The following is a 21,700-nucleotide window of genomic DNA, read 5'->3' on the forward strand; positions in this document are numbered from 1 at the left end:
ACGACTCTCAATAACGATCAGTACTGCAGTTCACTGCACCAACGCCGCCAACGCAATCAACAATGTCTTAATGAAGAATGGGGCTGTGGCGTTCTCCTCCAACATGACAATGTTCTGCCACACGCAATTCGCTAGACCACTGCCACTGTGTGTGAACTAGGGTTTACAGTGATGCCGCATCCTCCCTATTCTCTGGATATGCCTACTCGCGACTATGCTTTATTCGACGTAATGGAAGAGGTCATGTGGGGTAACAAATTCACCATCAGTGACGAATCGCACACCGTTGACGCCGTGATCGAAAGAATGGTTTGAACCTTCCAGAACAATGTCACATGTGCATACACGTTGGGAGGGGGTCGGGGGGACTTGAAATTTATTTTGGTTTCTTCCGTAAATGCTGCTCGTGCGCACAAAAAATGTACCAATCATTTTGAACACCTTAGGTATAACCTAATATTCTACATAATAAATGTTTGCTCTTATGTACCCTCCATCATGCAGTTGCCACAATTTTGCAGAGTAAAATTGTAGACTGCAATGAAGACACTTCCGGCCACTTCATAGAATTGCTTGAAATTATAATCTCAGGCCCGATTTGTCTGGTCACGATAATAACTCAATAATAGAGCAGGTAGGTGAGGAATGTACCATTTCATCCCACCATTCGATGGGTTCCGTTTTACATGCAACTGTGTGCAGTAGGTGTGGTGCGTTCTTCACACCTCATTGTGAATGTATGGCTGTGGACTGACAGCTGATAACTATCTTCTTCCGCCTTCTGCAGTTTAGCTGCGACGCCCTGGCCGGTTTTACCCATTTATTTTTCTGCTGGACTGACTTAATTTCTTCAGTTCGTGGCGGCCTACGGGTTGTTACTGTACCTCGGCCTGGTATCAACTGTCTGGGGTGACTATCTCGCGGAGGCAGAGTGAACGCAGTATTTGGAGGTTGGGAAGTGCATTCGTATTGCATAAAGATTCTGCATCCGACCACGAGGAAGATACATTCGACGTGGATAGAAATGGGTCTTCATTCTGATAGACATCAGAATGAAGGCAGATGTCCAATCCAAGACTCAGTCGTTAATAGGTAGGCAGGCCAACAGATGGCATATTCACTGACCCTCTCCTCCTGTCTAGTTCCTCTTTGACTGCTTTATAACCTCATTTACACACCCAACGAATGAAAGACGCTACAGAACCACGCCTCTCAGTGTATAAAATTTTCGATACTGTCATAGCTGACGTGTAGCCTGAGATGTTCTACCTGTCTCCCATGATGTTTCCTATTGCAGTACTTCACACCGAGGTCAGCAGCATCCTAGATTATTTCGCATTCCTCTAGCTCGTCAAACTATAAAATCCGAAAGCTAGCAAGTTTCCTATCTTTTACTTTGCTCTTTCTTCGGTTTTCCCTCAATCCATATTTTATGCACATTAGACTGATGGCTTCATTCAATCATATTCATGGGATAGCAAATATATCAGCGACCTTAGTCTCTTGTACCATTCGCACAAAATTTCAATCCCACTTCTGAATCTTAGTTGCAATTCCGTCTTTCCTTCTTCGGCTTACAGGTTGACAAAGAGCGAAAGAGTGTAGCCATGCCTTACGCCCTTTATAATCAGAAAACTTCTGTCTTGGACTTTCGTTTTGTCGTTCCCTCTTGGTTCTTGCACATGTTGGACACTAGCCATCTTTTCCGATAGTTTGTACCCACTATGCTTACAATTATAACATGATGTGCTACTTTACAGTGTCAAATGCCTTCTCTATGTAGACAGAATTTATGAAATGGTTCTGATTTTAACTTCCATAGTCAAGAGCAACGTCACTGTTGTCTCTGTGGAGACTGTAACGTTCTTAAGAGAAACGAATCGGCATGTATCAGATATTAAATATTTTTCCAGTCATGTACCTGTACATGTTATTAGAAACTTGGAAGCATTAGTTGTAAAGCTAACATACGAAATTTTTTGCATTTATCTCACTTTCTTCTCTTCAGGTTCTTTTATGAACAATGTTCTTCTGAAACTGCTGTGAATTCCATTTGAGTCCATAGACGTATCACGACACTGCACTGTACAGATATTTGAAAGTTGTGCAGCATTAGTTGAATTTAGTGAAACTGAACTTCCAATTGTTGTTGGTTATAGGTCGCCTAATTCCGACTTCAGAGCATTTGTGCTTAGGCTAGAGAGGGTTATTGATTCACTTTGTAGGAAGTACCAGAAAGTAGTCATAAGTGGTGACTTCATTTTTAATTTTGTATATGATTGTGCAAGGAAAAGTATGTCGGTAGATTTGATACAAACTGTGTTATTTCCAAATAGGGTGCAGGGGAACAGTAGCACAGTCATAGACAAAATTTTTATTCATTCTTCATACTAGATGGGCATTCTGTTAGTAATAGCGTGAATGGCCTTCCAGACCATGATGCACAAATTTTAACAATAGAAGGCTATTGTACTGATACCAATGTCATATTTAATTAGAAACTATGTAGGAAAGTTAATCCAATAGCAATAGGGAGTTTTATAAAACTTGTCAAGGAACAAGAGTGGCAAGATATTTATAGTGCTGGTAATATAGATGATAAATACAATGTTTTCCATAAGACATTTCTCATGCTCTTTGAGAGTTCCTTTCCATAAGAACATTCTAAACGGGGTGCTGTCAGTAATGGACAGCCCAGGTCGCTGACTAGTGGGATAAGGGTATCATGTAAAAGAAAGCGGGAATTATATCAAAATGTTAGAAGTAGTCACAATAAAGCTACAGTAGCCCATTACAAACATTATTCTAACGTGCTTAAAAATGTTATTAGGAAGGCAAAGAGTATGTTGTATGCAATTAGAATAGCTAATTCACAGGATAAAATTAAAACCATATGGTCAGTTGGGAAGTGTCTGGTCAGCAGCACAAGGTCGACGATATAAAGTCAGCTCGCAGAAAAAATATTTCTGTTACTGATAAATCAGATATATGTACAGTATTTAACAATCATTTTCTGAGCATTGCTGGTGAATTAAATAAAAATTTAGTTTCTACAGGAAATCATATAACTTTCTTGGCAAATGCCTTTCCGAGATTGATGTCTGAAATACTCCTCTGTGATACAGACGAGAGGGAGATTGAGTCAATAATTAAATCACTGAAGACTGAGGACTCTCATGGTTATGATGGAGTGTCTAGCAGAATATTAAAGGACTGTGCTGCACATGTTAGCCCTGTATTTAGCCATATTTGTAATGTTTCCTTTAGGAATGGTCAGTTTCCTGAGCGATTAAAGTAGTCAGTAGTAAAGCCGCATTATTAAAAGGGAAAGGGGATAATGTAGATAATTTTAGACATATTTCTATGCCATCATTGTTTGCAAAAGTTATTGAAAAGGTTGTGTATGTAAGGATAATTGATCATTTTATATCATACTATTCGCTATCAAATGTACAGTTCGGCTTTACAAGTCGTTTAACAGCTGAAAATGCTATATTCTCTTTTCTCTGTGAGATACTGGATGGGCTAAACAAAGAGTTTCGAACGCTTGGCGTATTTTTTCATTTAACTAAGGCATTTGATTGTGTTGATCACAAAATATTGCTCCAGAAGTTGGACCGTTACGGAATACGGGGAGTAGATCATAACTGGTTCACCTCTTACTTTAGCAACAGGCAGAAAAAGGTCATTAAAGGTCATTATTCACAATGTGATGTGGGATTTGAGTGGGGTACTGTCAAGTGGAGGGGGGGGGGGGGGCGGGGTGCCCCAGGTATCAGTGTTGGGGCCGCTTCTGTTCCTTATTTTTATAAATGATATGCCCTCTAGTATTACGGGTAACTCTAAATTATTTCTGTTTTCTGATGACAATAGCTTGGTAGTAGAGGATGTTGTGTGCAACATTGACTCGGTTTCAAATAGTGCAGTACATGACCTCGGTTCATGGCTTGTAGAAAGTAAACTAACGTTAAATCACAGTAAGGCTCAGTTTTTACAGTTTCTAACACACAATTCAACAAACCATAACGTTTTAATTTCACAGAACGGGCACAAGTTTAGTGAAACTGAACAGTTCAAATTTCTAGGTGATCAGATAGATAGTGGGCTGTCATGGAAAGGCAACGTTCAGGATCTTGTTCAGAGACTTAATACTGCCATTTTTACTATTCGAACGGTATCAAAAGTGAGTGATACGTCTACACGAAAATCAATCTACTTTGCTTATTTTCATTCACTTACGTCGTATGGTATTATATTTTGGGGTAACTCTTCCCATTCTACAAGCATATTTTTGGCTAAGAAACGCGCGGTTCGGACAATAAGTGCCGTGAGTTCACGAACCTCTTGTCGACCTCTGTTCACGAGTCTGGGTATTTTGACATTGGCCTCTCAATATGTAAATTCCTTATTGTCGTTTCTTGCTACCAATATTAGTTTATTCCCAAGAATAAGCAACTTTCACTCGGTTAATGCTCGGTAGAAATGAAACCGGCATTTGGATCGGACTTCCTTAACTCTTGTGCGAAAAGGTGTGCAGTGTACTGCTCCTTCCATTTTCAATAAGCTGCCACTCGAATTCAAAAATCTTAGCAGTAATCCACGCGCTTTCAAATCGAAACTGAAGAGTTTCCCCATGGGTCACTCATTCTATTCTGTCGCGGTGTTCCTTGAAAAATTAAGTTGATTCTTATTCTATTGCTGATAGCGTTTACTGAAACTTATGGATTGACTTTTTTCAGGTTGATGAACATTTATTTTTATCTGTTATTAATTTTATGTTGTAAGTTCATGTACTGACACGTTCCATGACCTTGGAGATTTGCTCCTCATTTTGGTCCTATGGAACTTGAAGTGTAAATAATATATATATATATATATATATATATATAATCTGATGAGTAAATTGCAGTGAATATACGCTGATGAGCCAAAACATTATGACCACCTGTTTAATAGCTTGCTTGTCCGTCTTCGAAGCGAATTAGAGAAATAGATTAATGATTCTGCGTGTCAGGAAACGACAGAACATTAGTAGGTTTGTGGACGTATATGGCGTCACACGGCCCATGTAATTCTCGTAAATAACGGGCCGCTGATTTGCATACGCAGTGATGGCGCCCTATAGCGACCTAGGTTGGTTCCATAGGATTTATATCAGACAGATTTGGTCGCCGGGACATCAAAGTGAGTGCATTAGAATGGTCCTGAAACCAATGTTGCTCGGTTGTGATGGCTCTTAAACACGGACAATTATAGCCGGCCGATGTGGCCGAGCGTTTCTAGGTGCTTCAGTCTGGAACTGTGCTACGGTCGCAGGTTCGAATCCTACCTCGGGAATGGATGTGTGTGATGTCCTTAGGTTAGTTAGGCTTAAGTAGTTCTAAGTTATAGGGGACTGATGACCTTAGATGTTAAGTCCGATAGTGCTCAGAGCCATTTGAACCATTTTTGAACGGACAACTATACTGCCGAAAGGTGACATAGTCGTCGGACAAGAGATCAAGCGCGAAAGGATGCAGGTGGTTTGCATCTGTCAGCGTGTCTTAGATTACTACCACAGGTCCCACGCAGGCTATGGAGAATGTCTCCCATAGCATAGTACTGCTCCCAGGAGCCTGCGTTCGTGGCGCGATTCACGTTTCGAGCGGTCGTTTACCTCGATGACAGCGCCTGTGTAGACGACCGTCGACCCAGTGTAGCAAAAATTTGACTCACCCGAAGAGCCGACACTTTTTCATTGATCGACAATCGAATCCCGATAGTTCCGTGCCCACCAAAATCGTAACTGACGACATCGTTTGGTAAACATGTGAGCACGCAGGGGTGGTCTGCTGCGGAGCTCCATTTTCAACAATGTACAATGAGCGGTGTGTTCCGAAACGTTTGTGCATGCACCAGCATTGTGCTATTTCGGCAGAGATGCCACAGATCACCATCTATCCTACTTTGCACATCAGATAAGCCTCCGAACCCCACGTTCTGTGAAGAGTCGCCTAGTGGTAGTTTCACTGTCCTACCTCTTTCCGTAGATGCTCAGGACAGTACCACGTGAACATTCGGCCAGCTTCTCCGTTTTCGAGACATTCGTTGACAGCCTCTACGTAATAATAAACCGCCCTTTGTCGAAGTCGCTTACCGCAACCGATTTCCCCATTTGCAGCCCATATATTAGCTAGGGTGTTCTCCCGTGCGTTTCTGCTCCGCTTACGTACTTCTCTTACTGCATCACGTTCCCGAAACGCCACCAGACGGCATCCAACGCCTGAATGGGCAATGGTCAATGTGTTTTGGCTTACCAGTGTAGTTTGTCATAAATAGGTTCAAAATGGTTCAAATGGCTCTGAGCACTATGGGACTCAACTGCTGAGGTCATAAGTCCCCTAGAACTTAGAACTACTTAAACCTAAGGACGACACACACATCCATGCCCGAGGCAGGATTCGAACCTGCGACCGTAGCGGTCGCGCGGTTCCAGACTGTAGCGCCAGAACCGCATAAATAGGTGCTGAGGTGTAAAAGATAATAGAAATTTCATTTATTCAATTACGCATATATCTATTTTCAGTATTATGAATATGGTTCAGAATGGACTGTTATAGGTTAGCACGTGATGGACATCCACATCATTAGAAAGTTTATTAATTGAAAAATAGTAATGACAAAAATATACCGTTCGTTTACTGAAGGAGTCATCTGATCAGTTGCTTGCGCTTAATTAGGAAAAAGATGGAAAACGAGCAGTCGGGTTAGTCTATTGGTGATCCAATGTCTCACCTACTGAGATACATTGCTCAGTCACAGGTTTAACCGCCGAATTTTCTGACCCCAAAATTTTCAGTTGCTTACTGATGGCATACATATACTGTCTTAGCACTGAAATCGTATTGCATGACCAATCCATCACGATGGGTTCAAAAATGGCTGTAACCACTATGGGACTTACCATATGAGGTCATCAGTTCCCTTGACTTAGAACTACTTAAACTTAACTAACCTAAGGACATCACACGCATCCATGCCCGAGGCAGGATTCGAACTTGCGACCGTAGCAGCAGCGCGGTTCCGGACTGAAGCACCTAGAACCGCTCGGCCACCTGGACGTTGGACGATCATCCTTGTTGCCATCGCAGCGCAGCATCTGCGTTCCCGTCAAGCTCTTCAGTATTTCTGGTGGCCAATTCTTTACTGAACGCGTATCTCACTAAACCGAGAGTAGATGGGGATTTGGAGGAATGTAGAGTGGACAGTAACGACAAGAGATGAAAATGAAAATTCCTTTGTCTCTTGTGTTTTTCTAGCAAACGCATTAGGCCTACTTTGCTCCATTTGCAAAATATGTGATACCCCACCACGATATTATTGCACTTGGCCTCCTGTGGCCGTTCTCGGAAACATGAGGAGACGTTCTAATCAACGAGAGGTGGCTCAGGTAAGTGCATCGCACTATCAACATTTTCAGGACAGTTGGTTATATACGTGAAGTGGTTCGGCGTGTCAAGATAAGCCGACCGATACGCTGTCACTACCACCTGCAATAATACACTACTGGCCATTAAAATTGCTGCACCAAATGAAATGCAGATGATAATCGGATATTCATTGGACAAATACTTTATACTAGAACTGACATGTGATTACATTTTCACGCAATTTGGGTGCATAGACCCTGAGAAATCAGTTCCCAGAACAACCACCTCTCGCCGTAATAACGGCCTTGATACGCCTGGTCATTGAGTTAACAGGTACAGCTGCCCATGCCATGCAGCTTCAACACGATACCACAATTCATCAAGAGTAGTGACTGGCGTATTGTGACGAGCCAGTTGCTCGGCCACCATTGGCCAGACTTTTTCAATTGGTGAGAGATCTGGAGAATGTGCTGGCCAGGGCAGCAGTCGAACATCTTCTGTATCCAGAAAGGCCCGTAAAGGACCTGCAACATGCAGTCGTGCATTATCCCGCTGAAATGAAGGGTTTCGCAGGGATCCAATGAAGGGTTGAGCCACGGGTCGTAGCACATCTGAAACGAAACGTCCACTGTTCAAAGTGCCGTCAATGCGAACAAGATGTGACCGAGACGTGTAGCCAGTGGCATCCCATACCACCACGCCTGGTGATACGCCAGTATGGCGATGACGATTACACGCTTCCAATATGCGTTCACCGCGATGTCGCCAAACACGGATGCGACGATCATGATGCTGTAAACGGAACCTGCATTCATCCAAAAAAATTACGTTTTGCCATTCGTCTACCAAGATAGGTCGTTGAGTACACCCTGGCAGGCGCTCCTGTCTGTGATGCAGCGTCGAGGGTAACCGCAGCCATGATCTCCGAGATGATAGTCTATGCTGTTGCAAACGGCGTCGAACTGTTCGTGCATATGGTTGTTGTCTTGTAAAAGTCCCCATCTGTTGACTCAGGGATCGAGATGTGGCTGCACGATCCTTTACAGCCGTGCGGATAAGATGCCTGACATCTCGACTGCTAGTGGCACTAGGCCGTTGGGATCCAGCATGGCGCTCCGTATTACCCTCCTGAACCCACCGATTCCATATTCTGCTAACAGTCATTGTATCTCGACCAACGCGAGCAGCATTGTCGCGATACGATAAACCACAATCGTTATGGGCTACAATCCGACCTTTATCAAAGTCGGAAACGTGATGGTACGCATTTTTCCCCCTTAGACGAGGCATGACAACAACGTTTCACCAGGCAACGCTGGTCAGCTGCTGTTTGTGTATGAGAAATCGGTTGGAAACTTTCCTCATGTCAGCACGTTGTAGGTGTCGCCACCGGCACCAACCTTGTGTGAATGCTCTGAAAAGCTAATAATTTGCATATCACAACATTTTCTTCTTGCTGGTTAAATGTCGCGATTGTAGCACGTCATCTTCGTGGTGTAGTAATTTTAATGGCCAGTAGTGTATATTGGTCGTTTAATATAGTTTCTAAGCTATGACTTCTGCGGAATAGGTTCGATGCCTTTTTTAAATGATTGTATCTCAGCATTCGTGATCTGTCATAGGTGGCTCTCGCTTTATTTTTTTAAAAAAAGTATGTTACATATTGAAACACATACATCTCTTTGAGTATACCTTTTATTAGAGTACATCCTTTCAACTAGGTACGCTATTTTACCATTTTTATACGCCATATTTATTGAATTCTACTCGGACCAATGGCTGACATTTCCTTTATGATCAGCAGATTCTACTTCAAGAACAATCTCTCCCTTGCGTGAAATTCATTCTGTCAGTTTGACTGTGGGCTAACGCGAATTTTCTATCCTCTCCAAGCAGAGGATAAGAGGGCTGAAACGTTTGAAATGCACAGTACAATAGCAAGTGGGGGGGGGGGGGGGAGGGCTGAAGGGCTGAACCGAGGAACAAGGAAACAAATGGTGGCAGAGACCCAACAGCCGTCTCTCTTTGGTGTACGTGACTTGGAGCTCGTAGGTGGAACGCTCTTTCCCAGCCGAATTCGTGGGCGAATGTTTCCATTGGTTGCTGGAAGTTCCCGATAGAAGATTAGATATTTTTTCAGCAAATCTGGCAGTGAAAACAAGTGAACAGGGGATCCGTAAGGCGTGTTCTGAGACGCAAGCCGACTGAGCCCGGAAGCTGGGCCCCTGACTGGCAGCAACGTGCGCCAGGAAGTGTGTCCTCTCGCTGGATACTGAAGAGCGAAAGGGAGTCAGTTCCAGGCGGGACGAGCCACAGTGTGGACGCGTGCGTTGGAGATGCGGTGGGGACGCGCTGTGCAGCTGTACTACGAGGCAATGTAGGTGAGACGCTTGCTGGCGTGCTGCTAATTAGGTCGCGATCGGAGTTGTTCGTAGTTACAATCCTTTGTACCAAAATCTTTCCGAATTGCAGAAATCTTTACCATGTGTGTCGTAAGATGAATTATTTACACCGTCCTGTTGAAGCTGACCAGTATGCTGGTTCTCTCGCTTCAATAACTGTAACAGATATCTACATTGGTGTCCAAAATTAAACCAACGAACCATTATTTCCCGTCCTGCGTCTAATTCACGCTGTAATTTTACAAACTGTCAGCAGATGTCCGTACGATCGTGACCTGCACAGAAGACGGCATTTTTGTCAACAAGCACGCCAATGATGACGTCAGGGCACCTGTCAAACTGGATAGTGTACGCCGGGTAGTCCCACATCCACAACCGCTGTGTGCACAGTCACAGACGGTGCAGTATGGTACAGAGAAGACGCCTTACCAGGCTGTCCACGGTGGAGACAAATGTGAAGAATGGAACCAGGACAGTCACAAGACGATGTGGCCTGATGGCTTAACGTGAATCGTTCTGTTGTTTTTCGGCAGTGGTGACCGTTCACAGAGATCGAAACTGTATCCCGAAGACCAAGGCGGGGCCGACCACGTGTAACATCAGAAAGAGAGAATCGTTGTTTGACTGCAGGGGCACCACGGTACCGCCTTAGTACAGCACGACAACTGGCATCTGACCTCACAGCATCCACAGGTCCTGTTGTAGCAAGGAAAATGGTGTAAAGAAGGAATCGGCAGAGTGGTCTTCATTGTTGGAGTCCTTCTATATGTGTACCTCTGACACGTCTTTACGAAAGAGAACGTCTTCAGTGGTGGTGGTGGTGGTGGTGGTGGTGGTGGTTAGTGTTTAACGGTCCGTCGACAACGAGGTCATTAGAGACGGAGCGCAAGCTCGGGTTAGGTAAGGATTGGGAAGGAAATCGGCCGTGCCCTTTCAAAGGAACCATCCCGGCATTCGCCTTAAACGATTTAGGGAAATCACGGAAAACCTAAATCAGGATGGCTGGAGACGGGATTGAACCTTCGTCCTCCCGAATGCGAGTCCAGTGTGCTAACCACTGCGCCACCTCGCTCGGTCTCTTCAGTGGTCAACATGCCACTTTGACGGTCGTTCCTTTCACAGATGAGTCCGATTCGCATCTGGAGAGAACGTGGAACGCGCTTTCGGCACCCAACCATTCTGGAAAGAGGCTGATATCGAGGATGGTCATTAATGGTGTAGGCAGTGATTACGTTGGCCATTTGAACACCTTTTCGTGAAACTGTACGGTTAAATCCGTAAGGTTTAACAGCCGTCAGGTATCGTGACGAGATCGTGGGACCTCATTAGCGGTTGTTGTGAGCAGTTGTGAGCCACTACTTCGTACTGATGGACGATATTTCTCGATCTCATAGAGCACACGAGGTCGATGTTTTCTTGGAAAGGGAACTTATTGCACACAAGGTGTGGCCTGCTGGCTCTCCAGATCTGAATCCTATAGTGCATGTCTGGAATCTGGGATGCACTGGGAGACGGGATGCATCACGCCAACTTTCACCAACCATTCCCCAACACTTTCTAGCAGCGCTGAAGGAATGATGGGCGTTATTGTCTCAAAATGAGGTTGATGACATCATACATAGCATACGCCGTCGCTAGTCAGGCCTGTATTTCTGCCAGAGATGGTCACGCCCTACACTGAGTGCATTAACCACTTATCGGAACGTGTGTGTAAAACCATTAACTTGGAAAAAACGAAGGACATTTTTGTCTATCGCTATGCATGTTGCAGTTATTTATGTTCTATATTCTTCATATTGTTTCTGCTTTACTGTCGACTGATTATACTGTTTTGTGGAAAAAAAAACCAACATTGCAAAATTTCTATGTTACTTTAATTTTGGACACCAACGTATTTTTCTCTGGCTCTGCCCTTGTCCCAAGCAAATCGGTTAACGAAATTGTAAATTTGTCTCTGTGGATGAGTAATAGAACTTTCTCTCCTGTTGTTTGTCCTCAGCATGTTCGCCCACACGCAGTCTTATAATAAATAGCCTTTCCCTTTTTCCCACAGTGGCACCCCCGTGCTGATAATTTTTGAGCCGTGTATCGACTCGTGCTACACCTTGTGTTCAAATTGCATTGGTCTTCCTTCTCTTCCCATGACATGTTTGTTTCATATGTTGTCTGTCATTATGTGGCTGCTTGGTTGTCTTTTCCCTCTGCTATTGATATCTGCGTTTTTGCTTCCGGGAACCAGCTATGGAGGAAGTGAGATCTTTGACCGGTTGTAACCTCGTGTGGTGGCGCGGAAGTAGGAGCGTTGTGCGCGCAGAGAGAGTCTGGTGGACACGGCAGGGCAGTGTGACTCGCCAGCGCGGGCCAGGCGTGGTCGGTTGTACCGAGTCGCCACGTGATGTATGTCGGTTGTGTGTGAGAGTGGGTGGAGTTGGTTGTATACAGAATCGCCCCACGAGTAGTTACTGTTCATTTCAGCTTGGTGGGACGTCAACAACCTCCTTTAAGTCCTCCGTTTCAACACTGAAGTTTAAAAGGGAGATACTACATGAAGGAGCGGTCACTAGCCGTCAACGTTGCAGAGAAGACGTGAACTCCGGTGACAGAGCGTGTTGTCGCGTGACCGTGGCGTGCTGGTTACACGGGCGACGCGTTCGCGGTCTCATGTGTGGATCCTTGCCATAGGAGGTCGTGTACTGCCTGTTCGAGCATAATTGCAAGTTAAGTTAGTGGAAGGTTTAGACATTAACTAAAAAGTCTTCGTAACCAGTGTCTCTTCTGCCTTGTGGCCTCCGGCGATCGGGTTTCCTGTCCCCGACACCGGTGTAATCGAAGACAGTCATCTTACTCCTCCTCTCGTTACTGTCCGATGGGAGGTGTAGTTTTGGCAGATTTTTCGCTGTTCTGTCATGTGTTATGAGTAAATTCATGCTTCTTGTCGGTTGATTATGTGGTCGCTCATTCAGGACTGTGTGGTGTAATGTTTCCTTGCACGATGTTAGCTCTAATTCGGTCAGGAAGATAAGCCATATTATTACAAGTTTTCGCTGGCTAAAAGTCGGTGCAGTGACCACCCTGAAAGTAGCAATTGCGTTTACGGGCGTATTTAAATTGGTCAGTATTCTGCCTAGCCTGAGCATCCCTGAGTGTGTGATTTGTGGCCGCCTTACAAGAGTCCATCATACCTGTTATGTTCTAATGATATTCCAGGGCACCATTGTTTAAAAATTTATTTAAATTCCTCTATTCCTTTATTGCCACTAATCGTGTGCTTGCTGAGACCTTTAATTTTTTTTTTAATGGCGGTGTTGGTAGCTACACTACCTCACCGTACTTTATTAGCAAAGTTCTGTATTTACTTTAGTTGCCTGTTTACTAATGTTCTTTAAATTTTTTTACTGTTGTATTGCTATAAATTACCAGATTGCCGTTAGCGGCGTCTTTTGAAAGGCTGTTATTGCCGTACTATTAGCTTCTATATTTTTTTTATTTAAAAAAAAAGAAATTTTCAATTGTGCTATAAATGACTGGATTGCCGTTTTTAAAAGAAATTTTTAAACTATTGCCTTGCTGTAAATGGCTTCATTGCCGTTAGCGGCGTGTTTAAAAGGTTGTTTGTTGCCGTACTGTTATTTCCTGTAAGATATGAATAAAAAATTTGTGTGTGAAAATCTCAACTCGACAGTAAACTATTAGAAATTTGGCCCGGTTTCCCAACTTGTGGTGTGGCTTGTAGTAACCGTAACGATTGTGTATGTGTCAATATTGTCAACTACGTTGTTGTCAAGTCTTCATTTCGTAATGGACAGCAGCATTAATTCAAATTTCCTTCACGTAAAAGTAGCTGTTAATAAAGCCAAAAGTTTCTATTCAATCTTTTACTTTGGTCCCCAAAGGTCGATTTCCATATGCATCAGGCAATAAATTGAGAATTATTTGAGGTACGGCTATACATTGTATTTGTCTCCATAAGGCCATACGGTGATGCTTGTTTCAGTTGTGTTAGGCAGAAGAAATGGTTTTACTTGTTTTCAGGGCAGAAATTCCTCCCAATTTAATTAACCACAGTGTGGCCATTGCACTCATGGTGTAGGAAAATAGGAGACAGTGATTCAAGGTATTACTGTGGAATTTTGCCAACAGCCTTGCCGCAGTACTAATACTGGTTCCCGTCAGATCACCGTAGTTAAGCGCTATCGGATTTGGCTAGCACTTGGATGGGTGACCGTCCGGGTCTGCCGAGTGCTGTTAGCAAGCGAGGTGCACTCCGCCCTTATGAGACCAATTGACGAGTTACTTGATGGGGGAAATAGCGGCCCTGGTTAAGAAAACTAACAACGGCGGGGAGAGCGGCGTGCCGACCACTTGCCCCATTATATCCGAATCCAGTGATCCCTGTCGATTGAGGACGACACAGCGGTGGTTGGTACTGTTTGGTCTTCCGAGGACTGTTCGAAAGGAGTCAGTTAGTTACTTTTTCTGGTATTTTTGCCTATTTTCAGCCATAAATACAGAGTAAGATCACTATTTGACCAGGCTACCAATCAGAAAAACACATGCGGCACCTTATAACATTTAATTGTTTCTCTGTGTTGTTGTTATACGCTTATAGGTGTGTCTGCTTTCGATGTTATCTTTCAACGCATTGTGAATCGTTTATGATAATTTAACAACAGCTATAACATATTGTTGTGTGTTTATGACTTGACAATTGTAATGTGCAGAATAACAGGACATAGTGCCTTTCATTTTTTATTTTTATTTATTTTTTGCTGGATGAGCAAACGAAAAATGATAGAGCACCATGTTAAACTATTCGTATCGCTAGAAAGCGTGATCGCACGCTGTGGGGAAAATTCCTAATATTTAATGTACTCCTTCATTTCCCGTCTTTACCCAAGCAGTGTACGAAATAAAGGTCCGAAAGACAACACCAGACTATCTCTGTAGTGAAATCTATCTAACTGTAGTTATACTGGTAATTCCTTATATCTAGTTCAGCCAATGGAGTGAGTAAAACTTGTGATTGGGAGAAGGCTAATGAATAAACAATGATTTAATTTTGTGTATCGTTCTTCCTGTTCTTCTCTGCTCAACCACATTCTCTCTACCTACATTTCGTCCGTCGCCCCACTCCACAGGTATCGTCCCCTAACATAGACCTTTTCAAACTTGAATTACCTGCTGCTGCGTATAGCGTGGGCAGCCAGTCTGTGACGTGCATCAGCTGGTTGGACACCCTGGGCGTGTTGTCCAGCAGCGGGCTCCAGACGGCAGCGACTCCTCTCACTCCGCCTTCCCACAGGGTGTTCTTAATCTGCAACACAGATCAAGTCGCGCTGTACTTCTCCATGACTCTGGGCCTCTACAGCAACAACAGCCATCAACCGTTCTTTCCTAGACCGTCTCAAAATCACAAATGAACACCTGCATCTATATCTAATGTTCACTGACAGAAAAAGCCAAACGAAAAAATAATTATTTACTATAAAAACAGTCTTGACCATTGAATCTGGTCTGAAGGTGACCACAGTAGTGGTCGAAACCGGTCACCTTAATAAATAAATCGTGATCAAGACTGTTCTTATAGTAAATATTTGTAACACATTGATCACTGTCACTCCCATAATGAATTCAAAAGGAAAAAAATAATTATAATTATCATAGAGTAACGAAATGTCATGAATACCTTTGTCTAGGTAACATATTGAAGTGATTAACATTGCAAGACCATAGGTCAAATCTGAAATGATGGTATATCAATAATCGGTGTAACCGCCAAAGTGGTGAATGCAAGTGTGCAAACGTGCATGGATCGTGCTGTAGCATGTGTCGTAAGTTTGAGGGACAGGGTTTCATGCCTGTTGCACTTGTTCGGTCAATTCAAGGACGGTTAGTACTACTTGTGGAGGATGCAGGAGGTGTCCTCCGATGCTGCCCAAAGATGGTCGATTGGAGACAGATCTGATAATCGAGCAGGCCAAGGCAAGACGTCGCCACTAGAAATCGTTGTGTTACAACAGCAATACGTGGGCGAGCGTTATCCTGTTGGAGAACACACACTGGAATGCTATTCATGAATGGAACCACAACAGAGCGAACCACCAGAATGACGTTCAAACTTGTAATCAGGGTGTGTGGTCCAACCACGAGAGTGCTCCTGCTATCATGCGGAATGGCTCCCAAGGCGTGGGTCCAGTGTGTCTAGGACTCAGAAAGAACGATTGCAGGCCCACAACTGGCCTTCTTTTAGTCAACACACAGCCATCACTGCCACCGAGGCAGAACCAGATTTCATCAGAAAGCGCAACAGACGTCCACTGCCGGCCGGGGTGGCTGACCGGTTCTAGGCGCTACAGTCTGGAACCGCGCGACCACTACGCTCGCTCGTGTCCGCAGCTCGTGGTCGTGCGGTAGCGTTCTCGCTTCCCACGCCCGGGTTCCCGGGTTCGATTCCAGGCGGGGTCAGGGATTTTCTCAGCCTCGTGATGACTAGGTGTTGTGTGGTGTCCTTAGGTTAGTTAGGTTTAAGTGGTTCTAAGTTATAGGGGACTGATGACCATAGATGTTAAGTCTCATGGTGTTCAGAGCCATTTGAACCATTTTTGAACTACGCTCGCAGGTTCGAAACCTGCCTCGGGCATGGATGCGTGTGATGTCCTTAGGTTAGTTAGGTTTACGTAGTTCTAAGTTATCGGGGACTGATGACCACAGAAATTAAGTCCCATAGTGCTCAGAGCCATTTAGACGTCCACTCTTCTCTAGAATGAGCTCTCGCTTGACACCACTGAAGTCGCAAATGGCGGTGGTTTGGGGTCAGAGGAATGCACGCTACAGTGCATTTGGCTCTCAGCTGTCTTTGAAGTTACCAATATGTGACAGTTCGTTGTGTTACTATGGTGCCAACTACTGTTCAGATTGCTGCTGCAGATGCAGTACGTTGCGCTTGAGCCATACGTAGAGAACGACAGTCTTCCCCCTCGGTACTGCCAGAGACCCAGAAAATATCAGATACAGGCTCCCAGGTAGATGCCATTTTCCTTGACTTCCGGAAAGCTTTCGATACAGTTCCGCACTGTCACCTGATAAACAAAGTAACAGCCTACGGAATATCAGACCTGCTGCGTGGCTGGATTGAAGAGTTTTTAGCAAACAGAACACAGCATGTTGTTCTCAATGGACAGACGTCTACAGAAGTTAAAGTAACCTCTGGCGTACCACAGTGGAGTGTTATGGGACCATTGCTTTTCACAATATATATAAATGACCTAGTACATAGTGTCAGAAGTTCCATGTGGCATTTCGCGGATGATGCTGTAGTATACAGAGAAGTTGCAGCATTAGAAAATTGCAGCGAAATGCAGGAAGATCTGCAGCGGATAGGCACTTGGTGCAGGGAGTGGTAACTGACCCTTAACATAGCCAGATGTAAAATATTGCGAATACATAGAAAGAAGGATCCTTTATTGTATGATTATATGATAGCAGAACAAACACTGGTAGCAGTTACTTCCGTAAAATATCTCGGAGTATGCGTACAGAACGATTCAAAGTGGAATGATCATATAATACTAATTGTTGGTAATGCGGGTGCCAGGTTGAGATTCATTGGGAGAGTCCTTAGAAACTGTAGTCCCTCAACAAAAGAGGTGGCTTACAAAACACTCGTTCGACCTATACTTGAGTATTGCTCGTCAGTGTGGGATCCGTACCACGGCGGGTTGACAGAGGAGATAGAGAAGATCCAAAGAAGATTGGCGCGTTTCGTCACAGGGTTATTTGGTAAGCGTGATAGCGTTACGAAGATGTTTAGCAAACTCATGTGGCAGACTCTGCAAGAGAGGCGCTCTGCATCGCGGTGTACCTTGTTGTCCAGGTTTCGAGACGGTGTGTTTCTGGATGAGGTATCGAATGTATTGCTTCCCTCTACTTATACCTCCCGAAGAGATCACGAATGTAAAATTAGAGAGATTCGAGCGCGCATGAAGGCTTTCCGGCAGTCGTCCTTCCCGCGAACCATACGCGACTGGAACAGGAAAGGGAGGTAATGACCGTGGCACGTAAAGTGCCCTCCGCCTCACACCGTTGGGTGGCTTGCAGAGTATGAATGTAGATGTAGATGTACTGCCACGTGACAGTTCGCAGGCCTGTCTCCTTGCGACCGTCGTGACCACCACTGCCAGCAGCCAGTTGCTACATTCCAACTAAGCCCTTCTGCAGTACAGCAGACGGATCATGCAGCTTCTATTACACGACATCGATCAAACTCAGAGAGGTCTTTGTGGCCTTAAAGGCATTCTTGACTAACATCAACTCACCATATCCAGTCCCATAGGGTAACTAACGCACGACCATTACAGCATTTATTTAAAGCAAACCTGATTTGAATCCTCACAGTCGCCTTACTAGAGCCACTCTTAGACGCCTGTTGCGGAACTTGGACAGACGTCAGTCATATTACAGATGTAGTTACACGCTTACCAATTTTCGTTTATACCACCCAACTCATTCTTCATATTGTGATATTTTTCCGTCAATGTGCACCACTGTTTGACCTGTGGCTGGCTCATGCTATGTGTTGGATTAAACCTCGGTTGCTATTCTGTGTTTAGCCTCCCGCGGTTATCGCGATTATGCTGTTATCCTCTCTTTCTGCGGGTGGCAGCAGCGGCGTGTATCGATATTCGTACCTTGGACTATCTTTGGCCTAGCGCTTATAGTTACCGGGTTGGCTGTGTGCGGGTTGTTGGTCGGTTGGCGTGAAGCAGCGAGGAAATCTCCGTGGCGCGTGGTTTGGCAGGGCCCGCTGGCAGCCTCTATGCGGTGCTGGAGTGTGTAGTGCTGTTCCCATTGCTACGAGGTTCGTGGCTCACCGATATTGGACATGAAAGTTGAGTTTTGACTTAATCTACTAGCAAGTCACGACTGTTCACATTGTGTCATTTGGAGTTCGTTGTCGGTTGTTGGGATATTCCCGCGAGCAAGAACGTGTGTTTTCACGTTGACAAATTTTAGCCACCCTCCGGTGGAGTTTAACCGTGCTTGGTTATTTTGAATTTAAGTGCACCAGCAGAATCTTCTGCCTTGTGGCCGTTAACGTTCCGGTTATCTGCCCTGGCCGTTGACGTAAATTCAGGCAGTGTGTTTTCCTCATCGTGTTGTCGCTGTCCAGCACAGTGTGTAGCTTGACAGCTCAATGTATAATTGGTTGTGGGCGCCAATACCTTCTACGTTCTTCCATTGAACTCCCTGTTGTGAATCTGGTCGGGTGAAGCGGAGGTTGTCTTGTCGGTGGGTCCGTTGATTGTCTGTCGGTAGGGTTGTCGTCGGATCGACAATGGTTGGGCCGACTGCCAGTCTCACCTAAGCGAACGTTAGTGTTTGAATTCCAGGCCGACCATCGGAACTTCTGACCTCCCTTGGTTTTACTGCCTTTTCTTGTATGTTCTTGTTCTTTGTACTAGTATGGCTCCTAGCAGATTTTTATATTAAGGTTGTTTTGCCCTTATGGCGTCAGATGGTTTGGGCATTCAGCCTAATTTAAGAACTGTTTTACGTAAGCCCTTTGGCATTTTTAAAACTAATGTTAATTAGTCCTAATTGTTTGGTCTTCAGCCGATTTTGAATTTAAGTTGTCTTGCTCTTAAAGTGTCAGATTCTTGGGGCCTTCATCCGATTTTGAATTAAAGTTGCGGCGCGGGATTAGCCGAGCGGTCTAGCCGCTGCAGTCATGGACTGTGCGGCTGGTCCCGGCGGAGGTTCGAGTGTGTGTGTTTGAGGTTTACGGGCGCTAAACAGCGGGGTCATCAGCGCCCAGCGGAGGTTCGAGTCCTCCCTCGGGCATGGGTGTGTGTGTGTGTTTGTCCTTAGGATAGTTTAGGTTAAGTAGTGTGTAAGTCCCATAAGATTTCACACACATTTGAACATTTTTGAATTAAAGTTGTTCTGCTCTTAAGGTGTTAAATGGTTAGATGGTTTGGGCCTTCAGCCTAATTTAACAACAGTTTTAAGTAAAGCCATTGGCATTTCAAAAATTAATGTTATTGAGTCTTAAGTATTTGCTCTTATAGTGTCTGATTCTTTGGGCCTTCAGCCTAATTAAGGATCTGTTGTAAGAAAAGGCTTAGCCCGTTATGTCTCTGATTTTGGTTGAGCTTTAAGCTATTGGCTTTCAGCCTTTTTTAAATTAAAGTGGTCTTGCCCTTAAGACATGAGATTCTACGGCACATTCAGCCGCTAATTAAGTTCCAAAATTAAAGCTGTGTTTTTTTTCTTGGGTCTTGAAATGTTTGATCAAATAAAAGTTTCTATGTTCGAGTGTAACTGACAGCCGCTTATTTTGGCCCCTTTCCACTACTTAAAGTACCTGTCCTGTCCTGCAGGTTTATCAGGGCGTCTCACTGTGAATTCCACCTTTTTTCTGTTCAGTCGCTAATAGTACGCGTGAAGAACGATTGCTCCTGCGTCGAGCCGAATCTCTCTAATTTGACCTTCATGGTCATTTCGCGACGTATTTGTAGGAACAAGCAATCTGTTCGTTGATTCTTTGGGGAACATTAGACCTTACGGTGACTCAGTCCGCATATCGTGGTCTTGTGGCTAGCGTTGCTGCCTCTGGATCGCGGGGTCCTGGGTTCGATTCCCGGTCGACTTGGGGATTTTCTCTGCCTGGAGACTGGGTGTTTGTGTTATCCTCATCATTGCATCAACATCATTCGTGAAAGTGGCTAAATGGGACCGTGTAAAGATTGGGACTCTACGGGTGCTGATGACCGCGCAATTGAGCGCCTACAAACCAAACATCATCATCAAACGGTGATTCAGAACGCCTCTTTTGAAGCGTGTGCCACTGGAGTTGACTGACCGTCTCCGTGACGCTTTTGCGTTTGCTAAATAAACTTGTAAGGAGACACTCTGTTGTTGATTGGATCTTCGATGTTTCCTCTACCAATGCTATCTGATGGGGATCGCAGACTGACCAACTATATTAAAGTTTTGGTCGAATGTTGTTTTATAAGCTACTTCCTCTATTGATGAACTATATTTCTTAAGGATTCTCTCAGTGAATCTCAGTCTGACATCTGCCTTATACGTGATTAATTTAATGTGGTCGTTCCAGTTGAAACTGCTCGTGCGCATACTTGTAGATATTTTATGGAAGTACCTGCTTGCACTGATTGTTCTGCAATAATGTAATCAAGCAATGAAGGGAGATTCCATCTATGTGTTCGTAGTATGTTACACTTGTTTATACCACTCCCTGTACCAAGCGTCGATCCTCTACACGTCTTCCTGTATTTCGCCACAATTTTCAAGCGCTGTCACTTCTCTGTATACAACATCATCATTCGCAAAGAGCGTGACGTTGTCTGCTATGTAGACAATCGATCGCCAGAGGCCACAAGGCAGAAGAGACACTGGTTACGCAAACTTATTACTTAATGATTAAACCTTCCACTAACTTAACTTGCAATTATGCTCGAACGGGCACTACACGACCTCCGATGGCAAGGATCCACACATCCACACGAGTCGCCAGCGTACCCAACACGCCACGGTCACGCGACAGCACGCTCTGTCACCGGAGTTCACATCTTCTCCGCAACGTTGACGGGTAGTGACCGCTCCTTCATGTTAGGTGTCTCCTTTTAAACTCCAGTGTTGAAAAGGAGGACTTAAAGAAGCTTGTTAACGTACCACCAAGGTGAAATGAACAGCAACCACTCGTGGGGCGATTCTGTATACAACCAACCCGCGGGGAGCTCTTCCGTCAACTGAACCCGCTCGTTACACACAACCGACGTACATCACGTGGCGACTCGGTACAACCGACCACCTCTGGTCCGCGCTGGCGAGCCACACCTCCTCCCGTCTCCACCAGACTCTCTCTGA

General features: G+C 44.6%; 1 protein-coding gene across 2 annotated transcripts in view; it reads right to left on the bottom strand.

The window, feature by feature from the left end:
* LOC124789527 (arylsulfatase B-like) overlaps positions 1–21,700 on the bottom strand; it is a 70,620-nt gene that overhangs the window by 8,487 nt on the left and 40,433 nt on the right. For both annotated transcript variants that reach the window (XM_047256921.1, XM_047256920.1), the window contains exon 7: positions 14,990–15,125. In XM_047256921.1, the coding sequence (XP_047112877.1) occupies positions 14,990–15,125 (136 nt within the window). The remainder of the gene's footprint in view (positions 1–14,989; positions 15,126–21,700) is intronic.

This window comes from Schistocerca piceifrons, chromosome 3 (assembly GCF_021461385.2).
Source record: "Schistocerca piceifrons isolate TAMUIC-IGC-003096 chromosome 3, iqSchPice1.1, whole genome shotgun sequence".
NCBI lineage: Eukaryota > Metazoa > Arthropoda > Insecta > Orthoptera > Acrididae > Schistocerca > Schistocerca piceifrons.